We start from the raw sequence: 24,777 nt of genomic DNA, 5'->3' as shown, positions 1-24,777 counted from the left end.
GCTGTTTTATGATTAACTCTGATGATTGCCTATTCTTGTCATTTAACGGATGCCATAGTTCACCTCTACACAACAGGAGAAGCTTTCCTGATAAAGTTGGCAAGTTATTCAAGTTTCACTGTTGAATATTAACTCTCCTTTTCACATATTTGGTATCATATAGCAATTTCTTCTTAATCAGCATTCCAGAGTTGTGGTGCTTGATGTTCTTTCTAGAAAATGAAATCTCACTGACTACAGTCTAGCACTTGCCAAAGGCTAGCTTGAGGTTTCTGGTACTTATGAGAGACAGCTTTGTAGATAAGCTAACTAACTTTCCAACTACTTCTGTGTTAAGTAAACAATCAGAAAGGAATGTACTTAGAACATGTCATCTCACCTTTCCACAGAATTGTCTTCACTGAATTATTATTCAATGTAATTCCCTCAGCATTTATAGAAGATTTATAATAAAAACATCATGTGAATAGGATTTTTGTCTTTTTCAAAACCCTACATGAAGACATGTTTAGTTTGTTTTTCAGTTCTCTAACACAGTTTTTTTTTTTTTTCTTTTTTTTTTGCGGTACGCAGGCCTCTCACTGTTGTGGCCTCTCCCGTTGCGGAGCACAGGCTCCGGACGCGCAGGCTCAGCGGCCATGGCTCACGGGGCCAGCCGCTCTGCGGCATGTGGGATCTTCCTGGACCGGGGCACAAACCCGTGTCGCCTGCATTGGCAGGCGGACTCTCAACCACTGCGCCACCAGGGAAGCCCTCTAACACAGTTTTTGAGTGTGAGATCCAGTGCTAGAAAAATGTTTCTATCCAGAAGAATTTACCATTTGCATACTTTAAAAAAGTAAGTCAATAAAAGCAATAATAATGAGCAGTGTTTTGGAGTTAATAAAATCCTTTCACATTATCTAATTTAACATATCAATCCCATGATGTTAGTAAGTATGACTATTTTCATTTTGCAAATTAGGGAATAGGTATAAAGAAGTGTGTGGCAGGGGGAGATCAGCCAAGATGGCAGAAGGGAAAGACCCTGAGCTCACCTCCTCTCATGGGCACACCAAAATTACAACTATTTACAGAAAAACTATTGATGAAAAAGACCAGAACCTGCCAGGAAAGATCTTCTACAACTAAGGATATAAAGGAGGAACTACCATGAGATGGGCAGGAGGAATGGAGTTGCGGTATAGTCAAGTTCCATACCCCGAGGTGGGCACCCCACAAACAGGAGGATAATTACAATTGCAGACGTTCTTCCTAAAGGACTGAGAGCTCTGAGCCCCATATCGGGCTCCCTAGCCCGAGGAGCCTGTGCCGGGAAGACAAGCCCCAACAAGGGCAGAAGCAGTTATTTGAAAGGAGCCTGGATCAGACCAACCTGGTGATCTTAGAGAGTCTTCCAGAGAGGCAAGAGGCAACTAGAGGTCATCCTGGGGACACAGAAACTGGTGGCAGCCATTTTGGGGAACTTATTCTACCACATGGACACTGGTGCTGGCAAGCACCATTTTGGAATTCTCCCTCTAGCTTATTAACCTCAGGACCCAGCCTGGCCTCTGCCCAACAGCATGTAGGCACCAGTAAGTACTGTGACGCTTCAGGCCAGGCAATTAACTGGGCGGGGACACAGCCCCACCCACCAGCAGACAGGCTATCATAAGACCCCCTGAGCCCACAGCTGCTCCTGGACATGGCCCTGCCCACCAAGGCCCAGGACTCAGTCCCACACACCATCTTGTAGGCACTAAACCCGGGAACCCCCCAGAGCCTTGCAGCCAGAGATCCTGGGAACCAGCCTCATCCATCAGCATGCGAACACCAGCTCCAGGGCAACAACAGCTAGGCAGCCTGTGGAACCAGCCTGCCCACCAGCAGGGCAGCACCAGCCCCCAGCTCCGCCCACCAGCAGGTCAACACAAGTTTCCAGACACCCCAGACACTGCAGCCAGCTTTGTCAGGAACAGGCCGCACCCACCAGCAGTCTGACACCAGCTCTGGGACCCCTGGGCCCTGCAGCCAGACCCCAGGATTTGGCTCAGCATGGGCTGGCATTAGCTCCAGGACCTAGTTTCATCCACTAGTTGGTGGGCACCAGCCCCAGGATTTTCTGGACCCAGACTCCAGCCTCCAGTGAGCTAGTACTCACCCTGGGCGCATAGCCAGCTGCCTTGTGACAGAGCCCTGCCAACCAGCAGTTGGCAGCTTTCACACAAGGCAGGGCTTGGCAACCAACTGGACCAGGGACCAACCAAGCCTACCAGACCACTCACATTAGTCAGTCTACTACAATAGAAGGGGCCACACAGCTCATGTAGGGGACACCCCTAGAGCATATAGCTCTGGTGATGAGAGGGAAGTGCACTGCTGGGATTCATGGGACATCTCCTACAAAAAGGCACTTCTTCAAGGACAGGAAATGTAACCAACCTACCAGATACATAGAAATAAAACAGCAAATTAGGCAAAATGGGGCAGTAGAGGAACGTGTTCCAAATAACAAAACAAGATGGAACCCCAAAAGAAGAACTAAGTGGAGATAGGCAGTCTCCCTGAGAAGGAGTTCAGTATAATGATTGTAAAGGTGATCAAATAACTTGGGAGAAAAATGGACACACAGAGTGAGAAGTTGATTAGAGTTGGAAAATATAAAGAACAACCAACCAGAGATGAAGAATACAATAGTGAAATGAAAAATACACTAGAAGGAATAAGTGGTAGACTAAATGATACAGAGGAACAGGTCAGTGAGCTGGAGGACAGGATAGTGGAAACCAATGACGCAGAACAGAAAAAAAGAAAAAAAGAATGAAAAGAAACGACAGTTTAAGAGACCTCTGGGCAACATTAAGCATACTAACGTTTGAATTATAGGGGTCTGAGAAGGAGAAGAGTGAAAGAGTCCGAGAACATGTTTGAAGACATAATTGCTGAAAATTTCCCTAATCTGGGAAAGGAGATAGATATCCAAGTCCTGGAAACACAGAGTCCTAAACAGGATCAACACACACCAAGATACATTGTAATTAATATGTCAAAAATTAAAGATAAAGACAGAATATTAAAAGCAGCAAGGGAAAAGCAACAAGTTACATGCAAAGGAACTCCCATAAAGCTGTCAGCTGACTTTTCAGCAAAAATTCTTCAGGCCAGAAGGGAGTGGCATGATATATTTAAAGTGATGAAAAGGAAGAGCTTACAACCAAGAATACTCTATCTGGCAAGGCTCTCATTCATATTTGATGGTGAGATCAAAAGTTTTACAGACACACAAAAGCTAAAAGAGTTCAGCACCACCAAACCAGCTTTACAAGATATGTTAAAGTGAAAAAGAAAAGGCCAAAGAAACGTGAAAATTACAAAAAGGAAAAAGCTCATTGGTAAAGGCAAACATACAGTAAAAGTAGAAAATCAACCATGTACAAGGTGGTAGGAAAGTTAAAAAACAGAAATAGTGAAATCATCTATATCCACAATAAGCAGTTAATGGATACACAAAACAATTCGATGTAAAATGTAGCATCACGAAAAGTAATTGTGAGAGGAGGAGAGTACAAATGCAGGGTTGTTAAAATGTGTTTGAAATTAAGAGATCAGCAACTTAAACAAATGTATATATAAAGAGATTGCTATATATAAACCTCCTGATAACCACAAACCAAAAATCTATAATAAATACACAAAAAAAGAGAAAGGAATCCAAGCGTAACACTAAAGATAGTCATCAAATCACAAGAAAATAGAACAAAGAAGAAGAAAGGAACAAAGAGAAAAGACAAAAACAACCCAAAACCAATTAACAAAGTGGCAGTAAGAATGTATATATAGATAATTACTTTAATTATAAATAGACTAAATACCCCAATCAAAATACAGAGTGGCTGAATGGATACAAACAAGACCTATATATGTGCCACTTACCAGAGACTCACTTCAGATCTAAAGACACACACAGACTGAAAGTGAGAGGATGGAAAAAGGTAATCCTGTGCAAATGGCGATCAAAAGAAAGCCAGGGTAGAAATAAATATATCAGACAAAATAGACTTTAAAACAAAGACTGTTACACAAGAAGATATAACAATTGTAAATAAATATGCTCCCAATATAGGAGCACCTAAATACATAAAGCAAATATTAACAGACATAAAGGGAGAAATGAACAGTAACACAATACTAGTAGGGGACTTTAACCCCCCATCTACATCAATAGATTGTGCAAACAGAAAATCAATAAGGAACCAGTGACCTTAAATGACACATTTAGACCAGATGGACTTAATTGATATATATATATAACATTCCACCCAAAAGCAGCAGAATATACATTCTTTTCAAATGCACATGGGACATGCTCCAGGATGGATCACAGGCTAGGCCACAAAACAAGCCTTGGTAAATTTAGGAAACTTGAAATCACATTAAGCAAATTTTCTGACCAAAACACTATGAGACTAGGAATCAACTACAAGGAAAAAATACAAATACACAGACATGTGGAGGCTAGCAATAATGCTACTAAACAACCAGTGGATCACTGAAGAAATCAAAGAGTAAATAAAAAAATACCTGGAGACAAATGAAAATACAACAATCCAAAATCTATGGGATGCAACAAAAACAGCTCTAAGAGGAAAATTTATAGTGATGCAAGCTTACTGCAGAAAATAAGAAAAATTTGAAATAAACCTAGCCTTACACCTAAAGTAACTAGAAAAAAACCAAACAAAACCCAGTTAGTAGAAGAAAAGAAATTATAAAGATCAAAGCAGAAATACATGAAATAGAGACTAAAAAACAATAGAAAAATCAATGAACCTAAGAGATCGTTCTGTAAAAAGATAAATAGAATTGATAAACCTTTAGCTAGGCTCATTGAGAGAAAAAGGGAGAGAGCCCAAATCAATAAAATCAGAAATGAAAAAGGAAAGATTGCAACCAACACCACAGAAATACAAAGGATCATAGAGATTAATATGAACAACCATTTGCTTATAAAATGGACAACCTAGAAGAAATGGACAAATTCCTAGAAAGGTACAATCTCCCAAGACTGAACCAGGAACAAATAGAAAATATGAATGGACAGTTATCAGTAATGAAATTGAATCAGTAATATTGATAACAATAAGGAAAAAAAAACTCCCAATAAACAAACATCCAGGACCAGATGTCTTCACAGGTGAATTCTACCAAACATGGAGAGAAGAGTTAACACCTATCGTTCTAAACTATTTTGAAAAATTGCTGAGGAAAGAATGCTTCTGAACTCATTCTATGAGGCCAGCATCATCCTGATACCAAAACCAGACAAAGATACTACACAAAAACAGGAAACTATAGGCCAATATCACTGATGAACATAGATGCAAAAATCCTCAACAAAATACTAGCAAACTGAATTCAACAATACATTAAAAGGATCATACACTATGATCAAGTGGTATTTATCCCAGGAATGCAAAGATGGTTCAATATCCACAAATCAATCAATGTGATACATCACATTAACAAACTGAAGAGTAAAAACCATATGATCATCTCAATAGATGCAGAAAAAGCTTTTGACAAAATTCAACATCCATTTATGATAGAAGTGGGTATAGAGGGAATATACCTCAACATAATAAAGGTCATATATGATAAGCCCAAAGCTGACATCTTACTCAACGGTGAAAAGCTGAAAGCATTTTCTCTAAGATTAGGAACAAGACAAGGATGCCCACTCTTGCCAGTTTCATTCAACATAGTATTAGAAGTCCTAGAATTAGACAAGCAAAAGAAATAAAAAGAATCCAAATTGGAAAGGAAGAAGTAAAATTGTCACTGTTTGCAGATGACATGATACTATACCTAGAAAACCCTTAGATGCTACCAAAAAATTACTAGAGCTCATCAATAAATTTCGTAAAGTTCCAGGATACAAAATTAATACACAAAAATCTGTTGCATTTCTATACACTAACAACAAAATATCAGAAAGAGAAATTACGGAAACATCCCATTTATAGTAAAAAAAAAAAAAAAAAAAAAGAAAAAACCTAGGAATAAACTTACCTAAGGAGGTAAAAGTCCGGTACTTGGAAAACTGTAAGACACTGATGAAAGAAATTGAATAAAACACAAACAGATGTAAAGATACACCATTTTCCAGACTCATAGACATAGAGAACAAACTAGTGGTTATCAGTGGGGAGAGGGAAGGGGGTGGGACAAGATAAGGGTAAGGGATTAAGAGTTAAAAACTACTATATATATAAAATAAATAAGCTACAAGAATACATTGTACAACATAGGAAATATAGCCAATATTTTATAATAACTATAAATGGAATATAACTGTTAAAAATTGTGAATCACTATGTTGTACACCTGAAACATTATACATCAACTATACCTTAATAAGAAAAAGGTATGCCTTTTTCATGGATTGGAAGAATTAATATTGTTAAAATGACCATACTTACTACCCAAGGCAGTCTGCAGTTCAGTGCAATCCCTATCAAATTGCCAGTGGCATTTTTCACAGAACTAAAACAAATAATTTAAAAACTTATATGGAAACACAAAAGACCCTAAATATCCAAAACAATCTTGAGAAAGAACAGAGTTGGAGGTATCACTCTCCCTGACTTCAGGCTCTACTACAAAGGTACAGTAACCAAAACAGTATGATGTACTCACAGCAATCAAAATTCATCACCATTGCTATTTATTTACTAAGAGATTGAATGTGCTGCCAGTAACACTCAGTGAGGTTGCTGATGATCATGGAATCCTGGAATACATATAACCTTTAAAAATTGAGAATCACTATATTGTACACCTGTAACTTATATAGTATTGTACTTCAACTATACTTCAATTAAAAAATGAAAAAAAAAAGTATGGTACTGGCACAGAAACAGATCAGTGGAACAGAATAAAGATATCAGAAATAAACCCACACACTACACTCAATTAATCTACAACAAAAGAGGCAAGAATATGCAATGGAGAAAAGAGAGTTGCTTCAATAAGTGGTGCTGGGAAAGCTACATGTAAAAGAATGAAATTAGAACATTTTTCTCACACCATATACAAAAATAAACTCAAAATGGAATAAAGACCTAAATTTAAGACCGGAATCCATAAAACTCCTAGAAGAAAACATAGGCAGAACACTCTTTGACATAAATTGTAGCAATATTTTTTTTGGACCTGTCTCCTAAGGCAAAGAAACAAAAGGAAAAATAAACAAATAGGACTCAATTAAACTTAAAAGCTTTTGCACAGCAAAGGAAACCATTGACAAAAAGAGAAGATAGCCTATGGAATGGGAGAAAATATTTGCAAATGATATGACCGATAAAGGGTTAATATCCAAAATATATGTACAGCTCATACGACTCATTATCAAAACAAACAAACAACCTGTAAAAAATGTGCAGAAGACCTGAATAGACATTTTTCCAAAGAAGGCATACAGATGGCCAAAAGGCACCCAAAAAGATGCTCAACATCACTAAGCATCACAGAAATGAAAAAGCCATAATGAGATATTACTTCTCATCTTTTAGAATGGCTATCATTAAAGGACCACAAATAAGAAATGTTGGTGAGGATGTAGAGAAAAGGGGACCCTGTACACTGTTGGTGGAAATTCAAATTGGTGCAGACACTGGAAAACATTATGGAGGTTGCTGAAAAAACTAAAAATAGAACTACCATATGATCCAGCAATTCCATTCTTGGGTATATATATATGAAGAAAATGAAAACAAATTCAAAAGGATACCTGTACTCCAATGTTCATAGCAGCATTATTTACAATAGTGAAGATATGGAAGCAACCTTAAGTGTCCATCAGCAGATGAATTGGTAAATAAGGTGTGGTATATACAATGGAATACTACTCAGCCATAACAGAGAGTGAAATTTTGCCATTTGCAGCAACATGGATGGACTTGGAGGGTATTATGCTAAGTGAAATGAGTCAGAGAGAAAGACAAATACTGTATGATATCACTTATGTATGGAATCTAGAAAATGCAACAAACTAGTGAATAAAACAAAAAAGAAGTAGACTCATGGATATAGAGAACAACCAGTGGTTACCAGTGGGGAAAGGGAATGGAGGGAGGGGCAATATAACGGTACAAACTATTATGTATAAAATAAGCTGCAAGGATATATTGTACAACACAGGGAACATAACCAGTATTTTATAGTAACTATAAATAGAGTATAATCTTTTAAAAATAAATTTACTTATTTATTTATTTTTGACTGTGTAGGGTCTTTGTTGCTGCGCACAGGCTTTCTCTAGTTGCGGAGAGCGGGGCTACTCTTTGTTGTGGTACATGGGCTTCTCATTGCGGTGGCTTCTCTTGTTGCGGAGCATGGGCTCTAGGTGCACAGGCTTCAGTAGTTGTGGCACACGGGCTCAGTAGTTGTGGCTCACAGGCTCTAGAGCACGGGCTCAGCAGTTGGGGCACATGGGCTTAGTTACTCCACAGCATGTGGGATCTTCCTGGACAGGGCTCGAACCCATGTCCCCTGCATTGGCAGGTAGATTCTTGACCACTGAACCACCAGGGAAGTCCCAAGAGTATAATCTTTAAAAATTGTGAATCACTATGTTGTGCGCCTGAAACTTATATAATATTGTATATCAACTCTACCTCAATTAAAAGGAAGTTGTGTGGCAGTGAGAAAGCAGTGGAATAAAACTGGAACTGAGATATTTTGTTTATAAATCCCGTAATATTTCTATTATACCATTTGCCTCCCAAAGTATGCCTATTTCCCTTTTTTGCCTCAGACTCCCCAAATTAAACTCAATTTTAATTTGAGTAATACAGCCCAGATATTCAACAACCTCTCTTACTTTGCAACTTTTAATTGATTTTTGCTTTGTATAATTTTACTTTAGATATTGTTTATGAAATAATTTTGGGAATTTCCTCAAATCTTTCAAAAAGTAGATGAGATAAATTGGTTTATATCTATGAAAACTTATCACTGTGTTATGGCTGTGTTCAGACTTTTGTTTTTTTAACTAATGTTTTATGTAACTCATCTCTTTAGGTGATATGTTGATACATTTTAAAATACTTAAAAAATCGGGCTTCCCTGGTGGCACAGTGGTTGAGAGTCTGTCTGCCGATGCAGGGGACGTGGGTTCGTGCCCTGGTCCGGGAAGATCCCACATGCCGCGGAGTGGCTGGGCCCGTGAGCCATGGCTGCTGAGCCTGTGCGTCCGGAGCCTGTGCTGTGCAACGGGAGAGGCCACAACAGTGAGAGGCCCACGCACTGCAAAAAAAAAAAAAAAAAGATATCATTCTTTGGAGGAAACAAGTATGAGAATAGTTTATCACTTATTCCATCTCAACAAATATTTCAGGCTGTTGTCATCCATCAAGTAGATTAATACACTTCGTGATAGAAGGATCAGTGAACACAAAAATTGATATTTTTTATCACATTTTTAGAAATTACATACTTTTACTCCAGTTATATAAGGTGCTCTTTATTAATGTGGATAATTATCAATTTGTAAATATTGGGGATATTTCTATTTGTATACATATATACACTCTATTCTATCTGTACTACTCTCTTCTGGCTAGGCTCAACCCTCCTGAGTGATTCTAAGGACAGAAAGAGCAATATAAGTAGCAAATTGCTGTAGTAGCAAATTGCTGTATCTGTCATAATTCCACATTAAAAAGAATGGGTTTCTACCATTTCCAAAATTTCCAGACAGTATGCCAGTGAGTAGTACAGCAAGACAAATTAGATGTAAAACTTCATGATTTGTTACCTACTTGTCCATGACCAGAGTCAGTGGTAGGGAACAAGAGGTATGCTCCATACCTAGAAACTCATTCCAACATGCAACCCAAGGTAGCATCTTTAAAATGTATTGATTAAAGTTTAACAGAGAACTCACATTCTTTCCCTCAGTTTTTGTCATTAGCAGAACTCCCTGCCAGAATATTCCCTGGAGCTAGCTAGACCCCTAGTGGTTTCATTTTTTTTTCCTTTTGTTTTTTAAATTTTGGTGAAATATACATAAAATTTACCATTTTAACTATTCATGACTTTTTCTAATTTGTTTTTTCTTCATTGTGGCTGACTCTTAACTGTAACTCAGTTAAGATCTGTTTAAATATGTTTTTCAAAATACTTCTGGAGAAAGTGGGCAAGAATCTTCTTAAAGTGTACCACATCCATCAGAGAACAGTCTACGAAATTGCAGGGCACCTGAGGTTAATAAGATCACTGTGAAGATGGTTTATAAGTTGTAAAAGTGAGGACGAATTAATATTTTCTTATTGCAGGGGGAAAATGCCAGAGCATTTTTTGTTTTCATGAAGACTAATATTAATTTTTCTTCAGATGGTAGTTATTTCAAATTAAGACATGGTAACATAATTCTCTTTTCATGTTTTTCGACAAAAGAGAATGTGAACAGGGAAATATGAAGGACAAACTTTTTCTTAAAAAGTTGTAAAGAGGCAGTAATGTATACTATTAGAGAAAAATATTTACTGTAGTAATTAAGGTTTGACAGCAAGCTAATTCAAAGCATCAGAGAACTTTACATCTGGATTTCTCTGTATATTCCGCAGAGGATTTTACCCAAAGAATTTTTCTTAGAATTAAAGTCCATATTCTGATGAGCCTAAGGCTAGGTCATGGTTAAAATAAGCAATAATTAAAAATAGTGTCACTCCTTACTTTAACTGTAAACTATTTTTAGGCCTGAGCAGAATATGAACTTTAAGAAAATTGTTTGGCTAAAATTCCTCTGGGGATTGATGGAACTAGATAGGTAGATAGGTAATCTGTAATAATATAATATATGTTATGTATAATATATATATATATACACACTTATATAATGGAACACTTAAGATTTGTGCATTTAATTGTACATTTTATAAGGGGAGGGGAAGGGTTGAAAATAAACATTAAACTCCAGTTAATGATATGCATGCTAAATTGGCTTAAAGAGGTGAAGTGTACAGATGTCTGAAACTTACTTCAAAATATATCAAAATATAAGATGGTTGATAGAAGGACGGGTTGATGGATAGATATATGATAAAGCAATTACTATGAAACATTAACTGTAGAATCTAGGTAGTAGGTTTGTGTATGTTTATTGTCAAAGTCTTAACAACTTTTCTGTATATTTGAAATTTTTCATAATAAAATATTGGAAAAAATAGTGTTAGTGATAAGATACCTAAATAGTTCTAGTAGATCTACTTTGGTTCAATTAATATTTATTGACATATTGACACCTCTAGTATGCCAAGTGATATAACAGGTATTAGAGATATATAATGACTCAAGACTCTCAGGTGGAGAGTAGTAGGAGATGAAATTGGAGAGGAGGACATAGGTTGGGTAATGGAGAGTCTTATATACCATAATAAGGAGCTTGGCCTTTATCCTATGGGGTTTTAGGCAGGGGAATTGTAGGTAGATCACTCTTGTAGCTTTGTGGAGGCTATATTTGAGGTAGTGGTGGTAGTGGTGGGGATAGACTAAAGATAATGATATCAGTTAGGAAGCAGTATTCCAGGTACAGAAAATTAAGATCTGAATTACAATGGGGCTAGGTTCTAGAAATATTTAGGAGCAATCAACAGAACTTGATGATTGGTTTGATTAGCTGTAGGTGGGTTGTAGGAAATCAAGAATCATATAAATAACCATATAAGAGAAGGATCAAGTTTGGGGCCGGAGGATAAAACGATGAGTTTGGTTTTAGATATGTTATGTTTCAGATATGTGAAAGTAACCAGGTTAGGTCCAAGATGGAGTCATTCATGCTAAGCCCCATGTCAGCCAACCTAAACTTAACTAAGCTTCTGCGCTTGGCTCTTCTAGAAAAGGAAGGTCTAGGTCAATGAATCAGTGCCTGCCTGCTCAGCACAAGTTACCTAAGACTTCCCTTTGCAACATGTAAGGAAAGTAACCTGCTTTAACCAATCAGGAAATGCCCAGTATAACTTCCTTGTTCCTGCTCACTTTGGTCTATAAAATCTCTTACTTGTACAGAGCTCCTTTCTGTCTACTAGATTGGATGTTGCCAACTTCATGAATCATTGAATAAAAGCTTGTTATGTCAATATATTTTCTCTGGAAATTTTTCTTTTAACAGATATTTTCTAGTCAAAGAGATATTTATTCATTCATTTGTACCTATGTTATTTGACAAATATTGACCACAGAATTCCATGCCTGCTGTTAATGATAAGATGGTGAGCAAAATGGACATAAATAATGCTTTTAAGAAACATAGTCTAGAGGGAAGAGATATGGGGATATATGTATATGTATAACTGGTTCACTTTGTTATAAAGCAGAAACTAACACACGATTGTAAAGCAGTTATACTCCAATGAAGATGTTAAAAAAAAAAGAAACAGTCTATGGGAGAGACAATTAAATCAGAAGGGATAATAAAGAGTGATCTTTCTGGTGATAGGAGAAGCAAAGGATGCTGTGGAACTTCATAGAAGGGACAGCTATCTTAGTATGTCAGGATAAGTCTGTCTGTCTGGATAAGACAGGATAAGTCAGGATAAGTCAGGATAAGACAGCTATCTTAGTCTGTCTGCTCCTTGCAGGAGCAGGATGTATCAGTGTGAAGCTTTGGATGAAGCCTGGGCTGAAGATACCAATTAATGTGTTTCTGCTGCTGATTCCTGAGAATTGATAAAAATGTCAAGGGATAATATATAGAATTTAAAGAAGAAAAGGCTAGAGGCAAGTAAAAAGTTATAGAAGGAGATGATATAACAAGGTAGAAGAACTAGTTGAGTGTAGTATGATGGAAGTTAAATGTTTCAAGATAAAAAGCAAAGTCAAGGGTGTTAAATAGTATAGAGATCTGTGATGAGTTAGGCATAATTTGTCCATTGGGTTTGGCAGTTCAGAGGTCATTGGTGACTAAGTGAAAGCAGTTTCAGTGAACTGATGTTTAGTTAAAACAAAAAAAAGTTAATCTTTAGGGGCCAAGATTTTTAACATAAGAAAAAAAAACTACAAGGAAAAAAACACACAAATAAATGAAATAAACCCCTCTTCATCCTAATTTTAAATTGGAAATATCAGTTAAAACTCTTTATTTTCCTTTTAAAAACATGTATTTGTGTTCACTGAAAAAGCCTAAAAGCTATAACTCTAGAGAAATAGTAGATTCCAAGTCTAAGGCAGGGAATATATGAGTCAGGTACATGCTGCACCATAAAAGTAAGGCAGCTGCCAAAGGCTAATTGGGTCATATCAAAAGGAGAAAGGAGCCGACATGAAGGGAAGCAATTGGAGAGTCAAAACTGATAATGACTACAGGGGATTGGAGTGCATCAAGCATCTAAAAATCCACAGGTTCTTAAAGATTTTTAACACACACACACATACACACACACTCTCTCATTGGATGTGTGGAGGTGGCTAGGGCACCAATTCATAACTCTAAACAAGGAGTTGGCAGGCTATGGCTTATGACCCCAATCCAGTCCACCTCCTATTGTTGTAAGGCCTGAGAGCCAAGAAGAGTTTTTAAATTTTAAGTAGCTGGAAAAAAATCAAAATAAGAATATTTCATAATGTGAAGATTACATGAAATTCAAATTTTCAGTATTCATAAATAAAGTGTTATTGGAACATAGACATCCTTATTCATTTAAGCATTGTCTATGGTTGCTTATTTGCTATAATGACAGAGTTGAATCATTGTGACAGAGACCGCATTGTCTGCAAAGACTAAAATATTTACTATTTGGCTCTTTATGGAAAAAGTTTGCTGATCTCTGCTCTGAACATTGATAAATAAAAGGAAAGAATCAAGCATTTATCCTACCTTTTTAAAACTTCCTTTCATGAAAACCAAATAGTTGATGAAGGACAAATTTTTTTACAGAAGAATTGCAAGTAATAAATACAGGTGAAATGATAGACTTAGAAAATCCCTATTTTTGAATCCCCCATGAAAAAATTGTTAGGCAGTGTTCACCAATGTATTTTAAAACCACCAAGTAAAAGTTTGATGGGGAATTTTAAGTGGAGGAATCAGATACCGTCTGAATCTGTTGGTCAATTATAACATCACTAAAACTTGGGGCAGCCAAATATTTATGTACCTCATGATATGATGTAAAAAACTGCCTAGAAAGCTGCACTTTAAGCAAGAAAATGGATTAAAATACAAGTGTATAGGAAATAACAGGGGACAGAAGAACAATTTAAATGAGCAATCTATCAACCAAACCCAGAATATGAAGAATTATATAGAATAAATGACCTGGTTTCTCTAAGGAATGAGCTATGTAAATGGATTAGACATAAATGTGAAAGGCAAAAGCTTTAATAACAGAATAATATCTGTATAACACTGGGAGGAGGGAAGGACATCTTAAGACATAAAAAACATACCATAAAGGAAAAGGTGGTACATTCTTATCTTTAATGTGGTTGAATTTCTCTTTAACAACCATAAAGACAGGGACAATACAAGCAACAAATAGGGAGAAGTTACTTAACAAAGGATTAGTTCCAGAATATGTAAAGAACTCCTCCAAATCAGTGAGAAAAAGGCAAAGAACCCAATAAAAATGAGTGAAAGATAGGAATAGGCGTTTCTAGAAAGAAGAAACAAATGACCAGAAACATATGAACATATGTTTAGCCTTATTATTAATTAGGCAAGTGCAAATTAGAATCTCAACAAGAAACTATTTCACAGATACTAGGAATGGCAAAAAAGTTGAAATACGAATGTTAAATCTAAGTGTTAGATTGTAGAGCAGTGGAATCTCTTACACTTCGCTGGTGGAAATATAAATTGGTAAAACTACTTCGGGAAAAATTTGGAATTATTTATTAAAATTTAAGATGTGCATTGCCTATCACCAGAAATTGTTCTTGGGGATATACCCTAGGGATATGTAGAAAAATATTCATAGCAGCACTGTTTGTAATAGAAAAAGCTAGAAACCACCTAAATGTCCATCAGCAGTAGAGTACATGAATAACTTATGATATTCATCCAGTGGAATACAATAGGCAATGGAAATGAATAAACTTACACCTATACACATCAGCATGGATCTATTTCCAAAACATAGTACTGAATGAAAAAAGCATGTAACACAAAGAATGCACTATGTTTTTGTTTATATGAAGTTTAGAAATAAGTAAAACTAAATATGTTATTTAGGAATGTAGCCACATACAGGGAAACTATAAAGACAAACAAGGGAACAATTAACATAAAATTTAAGACTGTGAGAGTAGGTAGACGGATAGGAATGTAATTGGGGAGGAGCACCCGGAAAACTTAAAATGTATGAGTAATATTAATTATCATCTCTAGATAGTGTAATTATAGGTGATTTTAATTTTCTTATTTTCCTGCTTTCCATATTTCTATATTGTGGTTTTTAGAGAGGCAGTGTTCTGTAGGGGTTTCTCTGGAGCAGTGCTTCTCAACTGGAAATGATTTTACCATTCTCCTCCACGAAGGAGACACTTGGCAATGTCTGGAGATGTTACTTGATTGTCACGACTGAGGTGGGGGAACTACTAGCATCTAGTAGGTAGTGGCCAAGTATGCTGCTAATGTTTAATCCTACAATGCACCGGATGGCACCTCCAAAACAAAGAATTACCTGGCCCAACATGTCAGTAGCTCTGAGGTTGAGAACCCTGGTCCAGAGCCAGACTGTTAGGGATTGAATTCCAGCTGTACACCTCACAAGCTGTGTGACTGTGGGGAAGTTACTTAATCTCTGTGTCTGTTTTCTTGTCTATAAAATGGAACTAATAGTAGAATCCACCTCATAGGATTGTGAGAATTAACTTAATTAAAACATTTAAAGTACTGAGTATATGCCTAGTATACTAGGCACTTGATAAATATTAGCATTAATTATTTTATTATTTACAATTTTTATTTCTTATTGAATACATTCAATTGATTAGAGAAATATGTCGATAAAGTTATTATAGTAAAAGAAAATTGTACAAAGACACACAAAACCCTACTTTAAAATGTAGCATATGAAAGTTTTACATGAGAAAGAACTTTGCAAGCAATAATGACAGGATGTTACAATCTGTGTTTTATCTGTGCTTAATAATAATTCCTAAACAAGAAACCAGGGGGCTGAACATAAAGTGTGTATAAGTTAGTGCTAATCTGACCATAAGCTATATTAATATCTGAACTCAAAGATGTGTGGCCTAACTATTTTCGATAATTATCCTATACTTTAGTACACAAAGTGATGTTTCTCTTTTTTAAAAAAAATTTAAAATTTTATTTTTTTATGCAGCAGGTTCTTATTAGTCATAAATTTTATACACATCAGTGTATACATGTCAATCCCAATTGCCCAATTCATCACCACCATCCCTACCCCCCTGAGGCTTTCCCCCCTTGGTATCCATACGTTTGTTCTCTACACCTGTGTCTCAACTTCTGCCCTGCAAACCGGTTCATCTGTACCATTTTTCTAGGTTCCACATACATGCGTTAATATACGATATTTGTTTTTCTCTTTCTGACTTACTTCACTCCGTATGACAGTCTCTAGATCCATCCACTTCTCAACAAATGACCCAATTTCGTTCCTTTTTGTGGCTGAGTAATATTCCACTGTATATATGTACCACAACTTCTTTATCCATTCGTCTGTCAGTGGGCATTTAGGTTGCTTCCGTGGCCTGGCTATTGTAAATAGTGCTGCAGTGAACATTGGGGTGCATGCATCTTTTTGAATTATGGTTTTCTGTGGGTATATGCCCAGTAGTGGGTCATATGGTAATTCATTTTTTAGATTTTTTAAGGAACCTCCATACTGTTCTCCATACTGGCTGTATCAATTTATTTTCCCACCAACAGTGCAAGAGGGTTCCCTTTTCTCCACACCCTCTCCAGCATTTGTTGTTTGTAGATTTTCTGATGATGCCCGTTCTAACTGGTGTGAGGTGATACTTCATTGTAGTTTTGATTTGCATTTCTCTAACAATTAGTGATGTTGAGCAGCTTTTCATGTGTTTCTTGGCCATATGTATGTCTTCTTTGGAGAAATGTCTATTTAGGTCTTCCGCCCATGTTTGGATTGTGTTGTTTGTTTCTCTAATATTGAGCTGCATGAGCTGTTTATATATTTTGGATATTAATTCTTTGTTCATTCGTTTGCAAATATTTTCTCCCATTCTGAGGGTTGTCTTTTCGTGTTGTTTATGGTTTCCTTTGCTGTACAAAAGCTTTTAAGTTTCATTAGGTCTCATTTGTTTATTTTTGTTTTTATTTCCATTACTCTAGGAGGTGGATCAAAAAAGATCTTGCTGTTATTTATGTCAAAGAGTGTTCTTCCTATGTTTTCCTCTAAGAGTTTTATAGTGTCTGGTCTTACATTTAGGTGTCTAATCAATTTTGAGTTTATTTTTGTGTATGGTATTAGGGAGTGTTCTAATTTCACTCTTTTACATGTAGCTGTCCAGTTTTCCCAGCACCACTTATTGAAGAGACTGTCTTTTCTCCATTGTATATCCTTGCCTCCTTTGTCATAGATTAGTTGACCATAGGTGCGTGGGTTTATCTCTGGGCTTTCTATCTTGTTTCATTGATCTATGTTTCTGTTTTTGTGCCAGTACCATATTGTCTTGATTACTGTAGCTTTGTAGTATAGTCTGAAGTCAGGGAGTCTGATTCCTCCCGCTCTGTTTTTTTCCCTCAAGACTGCTTTGGCTATTCGGGGTCTTTTGTGTCTCCATACAAATTTTGAGATTTTTTGTTCTAGTTCCGTAAAAAATGCCATTGGTAATTTGATAGGGATTTCATTGAATCTGTAGATTGCCTTGGGTAGTATAGTCATATTCACAATATTGATTTTTCCAATCCAAGAACATGGTATATCTCTCCATCTGTTGGTATCATCTTTAATTTCTTTCATCAGTGTCTTACAATTTTCTGCATACAGGTCTTTTGTCTCCCTAGGTAGGTTTATTCCTAGGTATTTTATTCTTTTTGTTGCAATGGTAAATGGGAGTGTTTCCTTAATTTCTCTTGCAGATTTTTCATCATTAGTGTATAGGAATGCAGGAGATTTCTGTGCATTAATTTTGTATCCTACAGCATTATCAAATTCATTGATTAGCTCTAGTAGTTTTCTGGTGGCATTTCTAGGATTGTCTATGTATAGTATTATGTCATCTGCAAACAGTGACAGTTTTACTTTTTCTTTTCGAATTTGTATCCCTTTTCTTTCTTTTTCTTCTCTGGTTGTCATGGCTAGGACTTCCAAAATATATTGAATAATAGTGGTGAGAGTGGACATCCTTGTCTTGTTCCTGATCTTAGAGGAAATGCTTTCAGTTTTTCACCATTGAGAATGATGTTTGCTGTGGTTTCGTCGTATATGGCCTTTATTATGTTGAGGTAGGTTCCCTCTATGCCCACTTTCTGGAGAGTTTTTATCATAAATTGGTATTGAATTTTGTCAAAAGCTTTTTCTGAATCTATTGAGATGATCATATGGTTTTTATTCTTCAATTTGTTAATATGGTGTATCACATTGATTTGCATATATTGAAGAATTCTTGCATCCCTGGGATAAATCCCACTTGATTATGGTGTATGATCCTATTAATGTGTTGTTGGATTCTGTTTGCTAGTATTTTGTTGAGGATTTTTGCATCTATATTCATGAGTGATATTGGTCTGTAATATTCTTTTTTTGTAGCATATTTGTCTGGTTTTGGTATCAGGGTGATGGTGGCCTCATAGAATGAATTTGGGAGTGTTCCTTCCTCTGCAATTTTTTGGAAGAGTTTGAGAAGGATGGGTGTTAGCTCTTCTCTAAACGTTTGATAGAATTCACCTGTGAAGCCGTCTGGTCCTGGACTTTTGTTTGTTGGAAGATTTTAAATCACAGTTTCAATTTCATTACTTGTGATTGGTCTGTTCATATTTTCTGTGTCTTCCTGGTTCAGTCTTGGAAGGTTATACCTTTCTAAGAATTTGTCTATTTCTTCCAGGTTGTCCATTTTATTGGCATAGAGTTGCTTTTAGTAGTCTTTTAGGATGCTTTGTATTTCTGCAGTGTCTATTGTAGCTTCTCCTTTTTCATTTCTAATTTTATTGATTTGAGTGTTCTCCCTCTTTTTCTTGATGAGTCTGGCAGATGGTTTATCAATTTTGTTTATCTTCTCAAAGAACCAGCTTTTAGTTTTATTGATCTTTGCTATTGTTTTCTTTGTTTCTATTTCATTTATTTCTGCTCTGATCTTTATGATTTTTTTCCTTCTGCTAACTTTGGGTTTTGTTTGTTCTCTCTCTAGTTCTTTTAGGTGTAAGGTTAGATTGTTTATTTGAGATTTTTCTTGTTTCTTGAGGTAGGCTTGTATAGCTATAAACTTCCCTGTTAGAACTGCTTTTGCTGCATCCCATAGGTTTTGGATCATTGTGTTTTCATTGTCATTTGTCTCTAGGTATTTTTTGATTTCCTCTTTGATTTCTTCAGTGATCTCTTGGTTATTTAGTAACGTATTGTTTAGCCTCCATGTGTTTGTGTTTTTTACGTTGTTTTTCCTGTAATTCATTTCTAATCTCCTAGCGTTGTGGTCAGAAAAGATGCTTGATATGATTTCAGTTTTCTTAAATTTACTAAGGCTTGATTTGTGACCCAAGATGTGATCTATCCTGGAGAATGTTCCATGCACACTTGAGAAGAAAGTGTAATCGGCTGTTTTTGGATGGAATGCCCTATAAATATCAATTAAATCTATCTGGTCTATTGTGTCATTTAAAGCTTCTGATTCCTTATTTATTTTCAATTTGGATGATCTGTCCATTGGTGTAAGTGAGGTATTAAAGTCCCCCACTATTATTGTGTTACTGTCAATTTCCTCTTTTATAGCTGTTAGTGGTTGCCTTATGTATTGTGGTGCTCCTTTGTTGGGTGAATATATATTTATAATAGTTATATCTTCTTGGATCGATCCCTTGATCATTATGTAGTGTCCTTCCTTGTCTCCTGTAACATTATTTTAAAGTCTATTTTATCTGATATGAGTATTGCTACTCCAGCTTTCTTTTGATTTCCATTTGCATGCAATATCTTTTTCCATCCCCTCACTTTCAGTCTGTATGTATCCCTAGGTCTGAAGTGGGTCTCTTGTAGACAGCATATATATGGGTCTTGTTTTTGTATCCATTCAGCAAGCCTGTGTCTTTTGGTTGGAGCATTTAATCCATTCACGTTTAAGGTAATTAACGATATGTCCTGTGACCATTTTCTTTATTGTTCTGGGTTTGTTTTTATAGGTCCTTTTCTTCTCTTGTGTTTCCCACTTAGAGAAGTTCCTTTAGGATTTGTTGTAGAGCTGGTTTTGTGGTGCTGAATTCTCCTAGCTTTTGCTTGTCTGTAAAGCTTTTGATTTCTCTGTCGAATCTGAATGAGATCCTGGATGGTAGAGTAATCTTGGTTGTAGGTTCTTCCCTTTCATCACTCTATCATGACACTCCCTTCTGGCTTGTACAGTTTCTGCTGAGAAATCAGCTGTTAATTTTATGGGAGTTCCCTTGTATGTTATTTGTCGTTTTCCCTTGCTGCTTTCAGTAATTTTTCTTTGTCTTTAATTTTTGCCAATTTGATTACACTGTGTGTTGGCATGTTTGTCCTTCGGTTTATCCTGTATGGGACTCGCTGCGCTTCCTGGACTTGGGTGGCTATTTCCTTTCCAATGCTAGGGAAGTTTTTGACTATAACCTCTTCAAATATTTTCTCTGGTCCTTTCTCTCTCTCTTCTCCTTCTGGGACCCCTATAATGCAAATGTTGTTGCATTTAATGTTGTCCCAGAGGTCTCTTAGGCTGTCTTCATTTATTTTCATTCTTTTTTCTTTATTCTGTTCCGCAGCAGTGAATTCCACCATTCTGTCTTCCAGGTCACTTATCCGTTCTTCTGCCTCAGTTATTCTGCCATTGATTTCTTCTAGTGTAGTTTTCATTTCAGTTATTGTATTGTTCATCTCTATTTGTTTGTTCTTTAATTCTTCTAGGTCTTTGTTAAACATTTCTTGCATCTTCTTGATCTTTGCCTCCATTCTTTTTCAAAGGTCCTGAATCATCTTCACTATCACTATTCTGAATTATTTTTCTGGAAGGTTGCCTATGTCCACTTCATTTAGTTGTTTTTCTGGGGTTTTATCTTGTTCCTTCATCTGGTACATAGCCCCCTGCCTTTTCATCTTGTCTATTATTCTGTGAATGTGGGTTTTGTTCCACAGGCTGCAGGATTGTAGTTCTTCTTGCTTCTGCTGTCTGCCCTCTGGTGGATGAGGCTATCTAAGAGGCTTGTGTAAGTTTCCTGATGGGAGGGACTCGTGGTGGGTAGAGCTCAAAGTGATGTTTCTCTTATTCTGTTTAGCGACCTTTCCAGAAAGATTCTTGGGAAGTCAATTTCTTGATTGAATCTCATGTACATCCAAGTGGATGTGTCTGTAAAGTTTTGATAGGATGCAGTTTCTTTTTTTCCTTAACAGTTAGTGTTCTAAAAAATAAGCTATTTAAAAATATATAAAATTTATGGTTAAATTTCTTGAAGCTTTAGCAAATTAAATGCGGATTATTATGCGTGCACATTCAACTGTAATATGGCAGTTCCCTCTAAGCAATTATTATATTTTCAATATAGATATGTCCATAAAGAAGTAGATTCAAGCAATGATGTTAATAATTACTATCATTAGTATAGTTCCATATAATTAACAAAGTCCTACCACATACATAGTCACTATAGAGCTTCACAAAAATCTTGTGGGGTATGTGGAGTTATCTCTATTTTACAGATGAAGTAGTTGAGACTTACGGAGATGAAATTATTTTTCCAAAGTTATGATTCTCATAACTGTGGAAATATCATTCAAACTGCAGTCTCATAATGAATCAGTTACTGTGATAATCCACTGTGGCCTTTTTTTAAATGTAACTTTTTAAATAGATTTATTTTTATTTATTTTTGGCTGTGTTGGGTCTTCATTTCTGCTTGCAGGGTTTCTCTAGTTGTGGCGAGTAGGGGCTACTCTTAGTTGCGGCACATGGGCTTCTCGTTGCAGTGGCTTCCCTTGTTGTGGAGCACGGGCTCTAGATACATGGGCTTCAGTAGTTGTGGCACATGGGCTCAGTAGTGGCTCGCAGGCTCTAGATTGCAGGCTCAGTTAGTTGTGACACCCCAGCTTAGTTGCTCCATGGCATGTGGGATCTTCCCGGACCAGGGATCGAACCCCTGTCCCCTGCATTGGCAGGCGGATTCTTGACCACTGTGCCACCAGGGAAGTCCCCATTGTTGGCTTTTAATAAAATTATGAGGCTTCCTCTGACTTAAACAAAACCTTTTTGGAATTGGTATAGCAGGACATTGATTTCTTCTCTCAAAATGAACTTAGATGTGATGTCAGCAACAGAAGATGGAGAGGGACCCCACATGCATTACTTACAAAAATTACACATAAATGTGATAAAAATGAATTGGTTAACTTCATTATTGTTATAAACCTTTTATTTTTATGTTTAACTTTAGATAATTTCAAATATACACCAAAGTAGAGAGAATGGTATATATAAACTACTATATTACCCATCACCCACCTTCATCAATCATCAACTTATGGCAACTTTAATTCATCTTATCCCTCCTGCTTTCTCCCCACTGGATTATTCTGAGGCAAATTCCAGATATATAATTTCTTTTGTGCATAGTTCATTATGCATAATTTTGTTTTTCAAAAATAACTATTTTAATAATAATTATAACCTTGAAATACTGAAAAGCTGAATAGTTTTCTAGAAAGCTGTTTCCAGCTAATATATTCCAGTAGGCAGCTTTTCCTGAGTTCAGAATAATCACAGTATGCTTTTCTTTTGGAATTTAGATGTCTAATAAACAGTAAGAGAAAGAGTTTTACCTGTCCTATGGCATCTTCTCTCATTTCTCCTAAAATAAAAGATCACAACATTCATTATCTTAAAATCTAATAAAGGGCTTTAATAAAAATTGTTAATAGAACCTGTTAATATCCTCACTAAACAGAGAAATACTTAAAATAATCATAAATAAAATACTTAAAACTCTAGAGAAAGCAATAATCAAACTTCAAAATAGTATGAAAATACCAGTTATTCTCATACATACATGTTATGGCTAATGTACTGAAATCACATGAGTAGACTATGCCTTTATTGTTCCTTCTGTTCTTAAAGAGATGCCTTAAAACTTGCATGGTAAGTAAGTTTCATTTAAGTGCCAATTCTGTTGATTAGTGGTGGTTACCTGGGGAGCTGTGTTAAGTTTTATGAGGGCTTTTTTTTTTCTCAATGGGAAAGAATACTATATTTGATTAGTGGGTTATTTGCTCTCAATAGCAGTGATATGAGACCTGCTGACTCTGGCTTAGTACATCAAAATGATGCTTTTAAAAGAATCATCTTTACTTAAATTTAAATATTAGGCTGAGGAAAAAAGTGACATTACTGCCACAGTCTAGTTTCTCATTATTGATGAATAGTAGGTAGACATTAATTTACATATTTTCATCCTTGAAACAAGTAATTGTGTATATAATTGGTTGTATTAATAAGTCCCAATTTTGTTTCTCTTTTCTTACAGCACTTAGTGCACATATGCATATACTCATTTGGCACTAGGCTATGTTCACTTATATTATTATTTATTTTCTTTATTTACTTAGTCTAGCTTACCAAGTAGATTATAAATTTTCTTAAGCTTATCAGCAGAATCTTATTCATCCTTGTAGTCCTAGCACCATGAAATGCCATGATGATGATGATATTTTTATAAAAGTACATGTTATTTGTCTGTCATTAACTCTAAATTATTTGCTATTTTGTGGCATTTTTCTATTGACTGGGATATTAGCTATATAGTTTAAAATTTTCATAACATTTCTAATATGGTATGGAGCCATCTTATGAAATCTGGATTGTAATGCTTTCATAGGACATTTGATTTGTTTTAAAATAATGGACTGGCTCTTGCCTTTAGGTAGATAAAAGTTTAAAGCCTACAGTAAGATGGTTATTATCTTTTGGAAGCTCTCTAGGAGTATAAAATTAACCATCTCTCTCAGAAACTGGTGTAACATTTTGTCTTCCTAATAGTCATACATCATTCTTATGACTAAACAAAACTAAAACAAAACAAAATAACCTGCTTTAATTTATGTTTTTAAAAGTTTTCCATAGACCATAAAACAGCCCAGTGTACTTTGTGTAATTAAATAGTAATTGCTATCCCTGTAATCTTGACACTTTGCGCTAAACAACTATACTTTTCAAAATGTTTAAAAGTAAACACTGTTTCACCATGTTAGTCACTGTCAGTCATCCTTGAATCCATGCCAGTTTTTCATATAAAGGAAAATTAACTTCCATAGCAGAAGTGTTAAGATCTATGATCTAGATTCTAGATGGACATCTAAAGAGATTGGTGTAATGAAGTGATTGCTTCTGACTCTGGTATGTTATAGTCTTTTAAACACATACCACTTTCTGTTTATTTTTCTCATAAAAGACAGTTACTGCTTCATTCAGTTTCTTGTCAACTATGACAGTCCCCATCCCTTAACTATATTTATCTTAGTCTAGATGAGGGGCCTACATAACGTAAAGGGCCAGGTAAATATTTTAGGCTTTGCAGGCCAATAGGCAAAATTGAAGGTATTATGTAAGTACTTATATAGCAAGAGAGAGAGA

General features: G+C 36.0%; 1 protein-coding gene across 4 annotated transcripts in view; it reads right to left on the bottom strand.

Moving 5' to 3' along the window:
• Nucleotides 1–24,777, bottom strand: part of WDPCP (WD repeat containing planar cell polarity effector) — a 611,687-nt gene that overhangs the window by 6,947 nt on the left and 579,963 nt on the right. For 3 of the 4 annotated variants that reach the window (XM_089922333.1, XM_089922336.1, XM_089922335.1), the window contains one exon: nt 1,964–22,999. In XM_089922333.1, coding sequence (XP_089778459.1) covers nt 22,803–22,999 — 197 coding nt within the window. In that variant the 3' untranslated portion in view covers nt 1,964–22,802. Of the gene's footprint in view, nt 1–1,963; nt 23,000–24,777 lie in introns of those variants that run through there. The other variant, XM_089922334.1, reaches the window with a different exon arrangement.

This window comes from Delphinapterus leucas, chromosome 13, assembly GCF_059928025.1.
Source record: "Delphinapterus leucas isolate spDelLeu-1000000601 "Yukka" chromosome 13, BTC_Dleu_Yukka2, whole genome shotgun sequence".
Classification (NCBI taxonomy): domain Eukaryota; kingdom Metazoa; phylum Chordata; class Mammalia; order Artiodactyla; family Monodontidae; genus Delphinapterus; species Delphinapterus leucas.
Note: the sequence above shows the minus strand (reverse complement) of the source record. Positions and strands in the feature narration are given on the sequence as shown.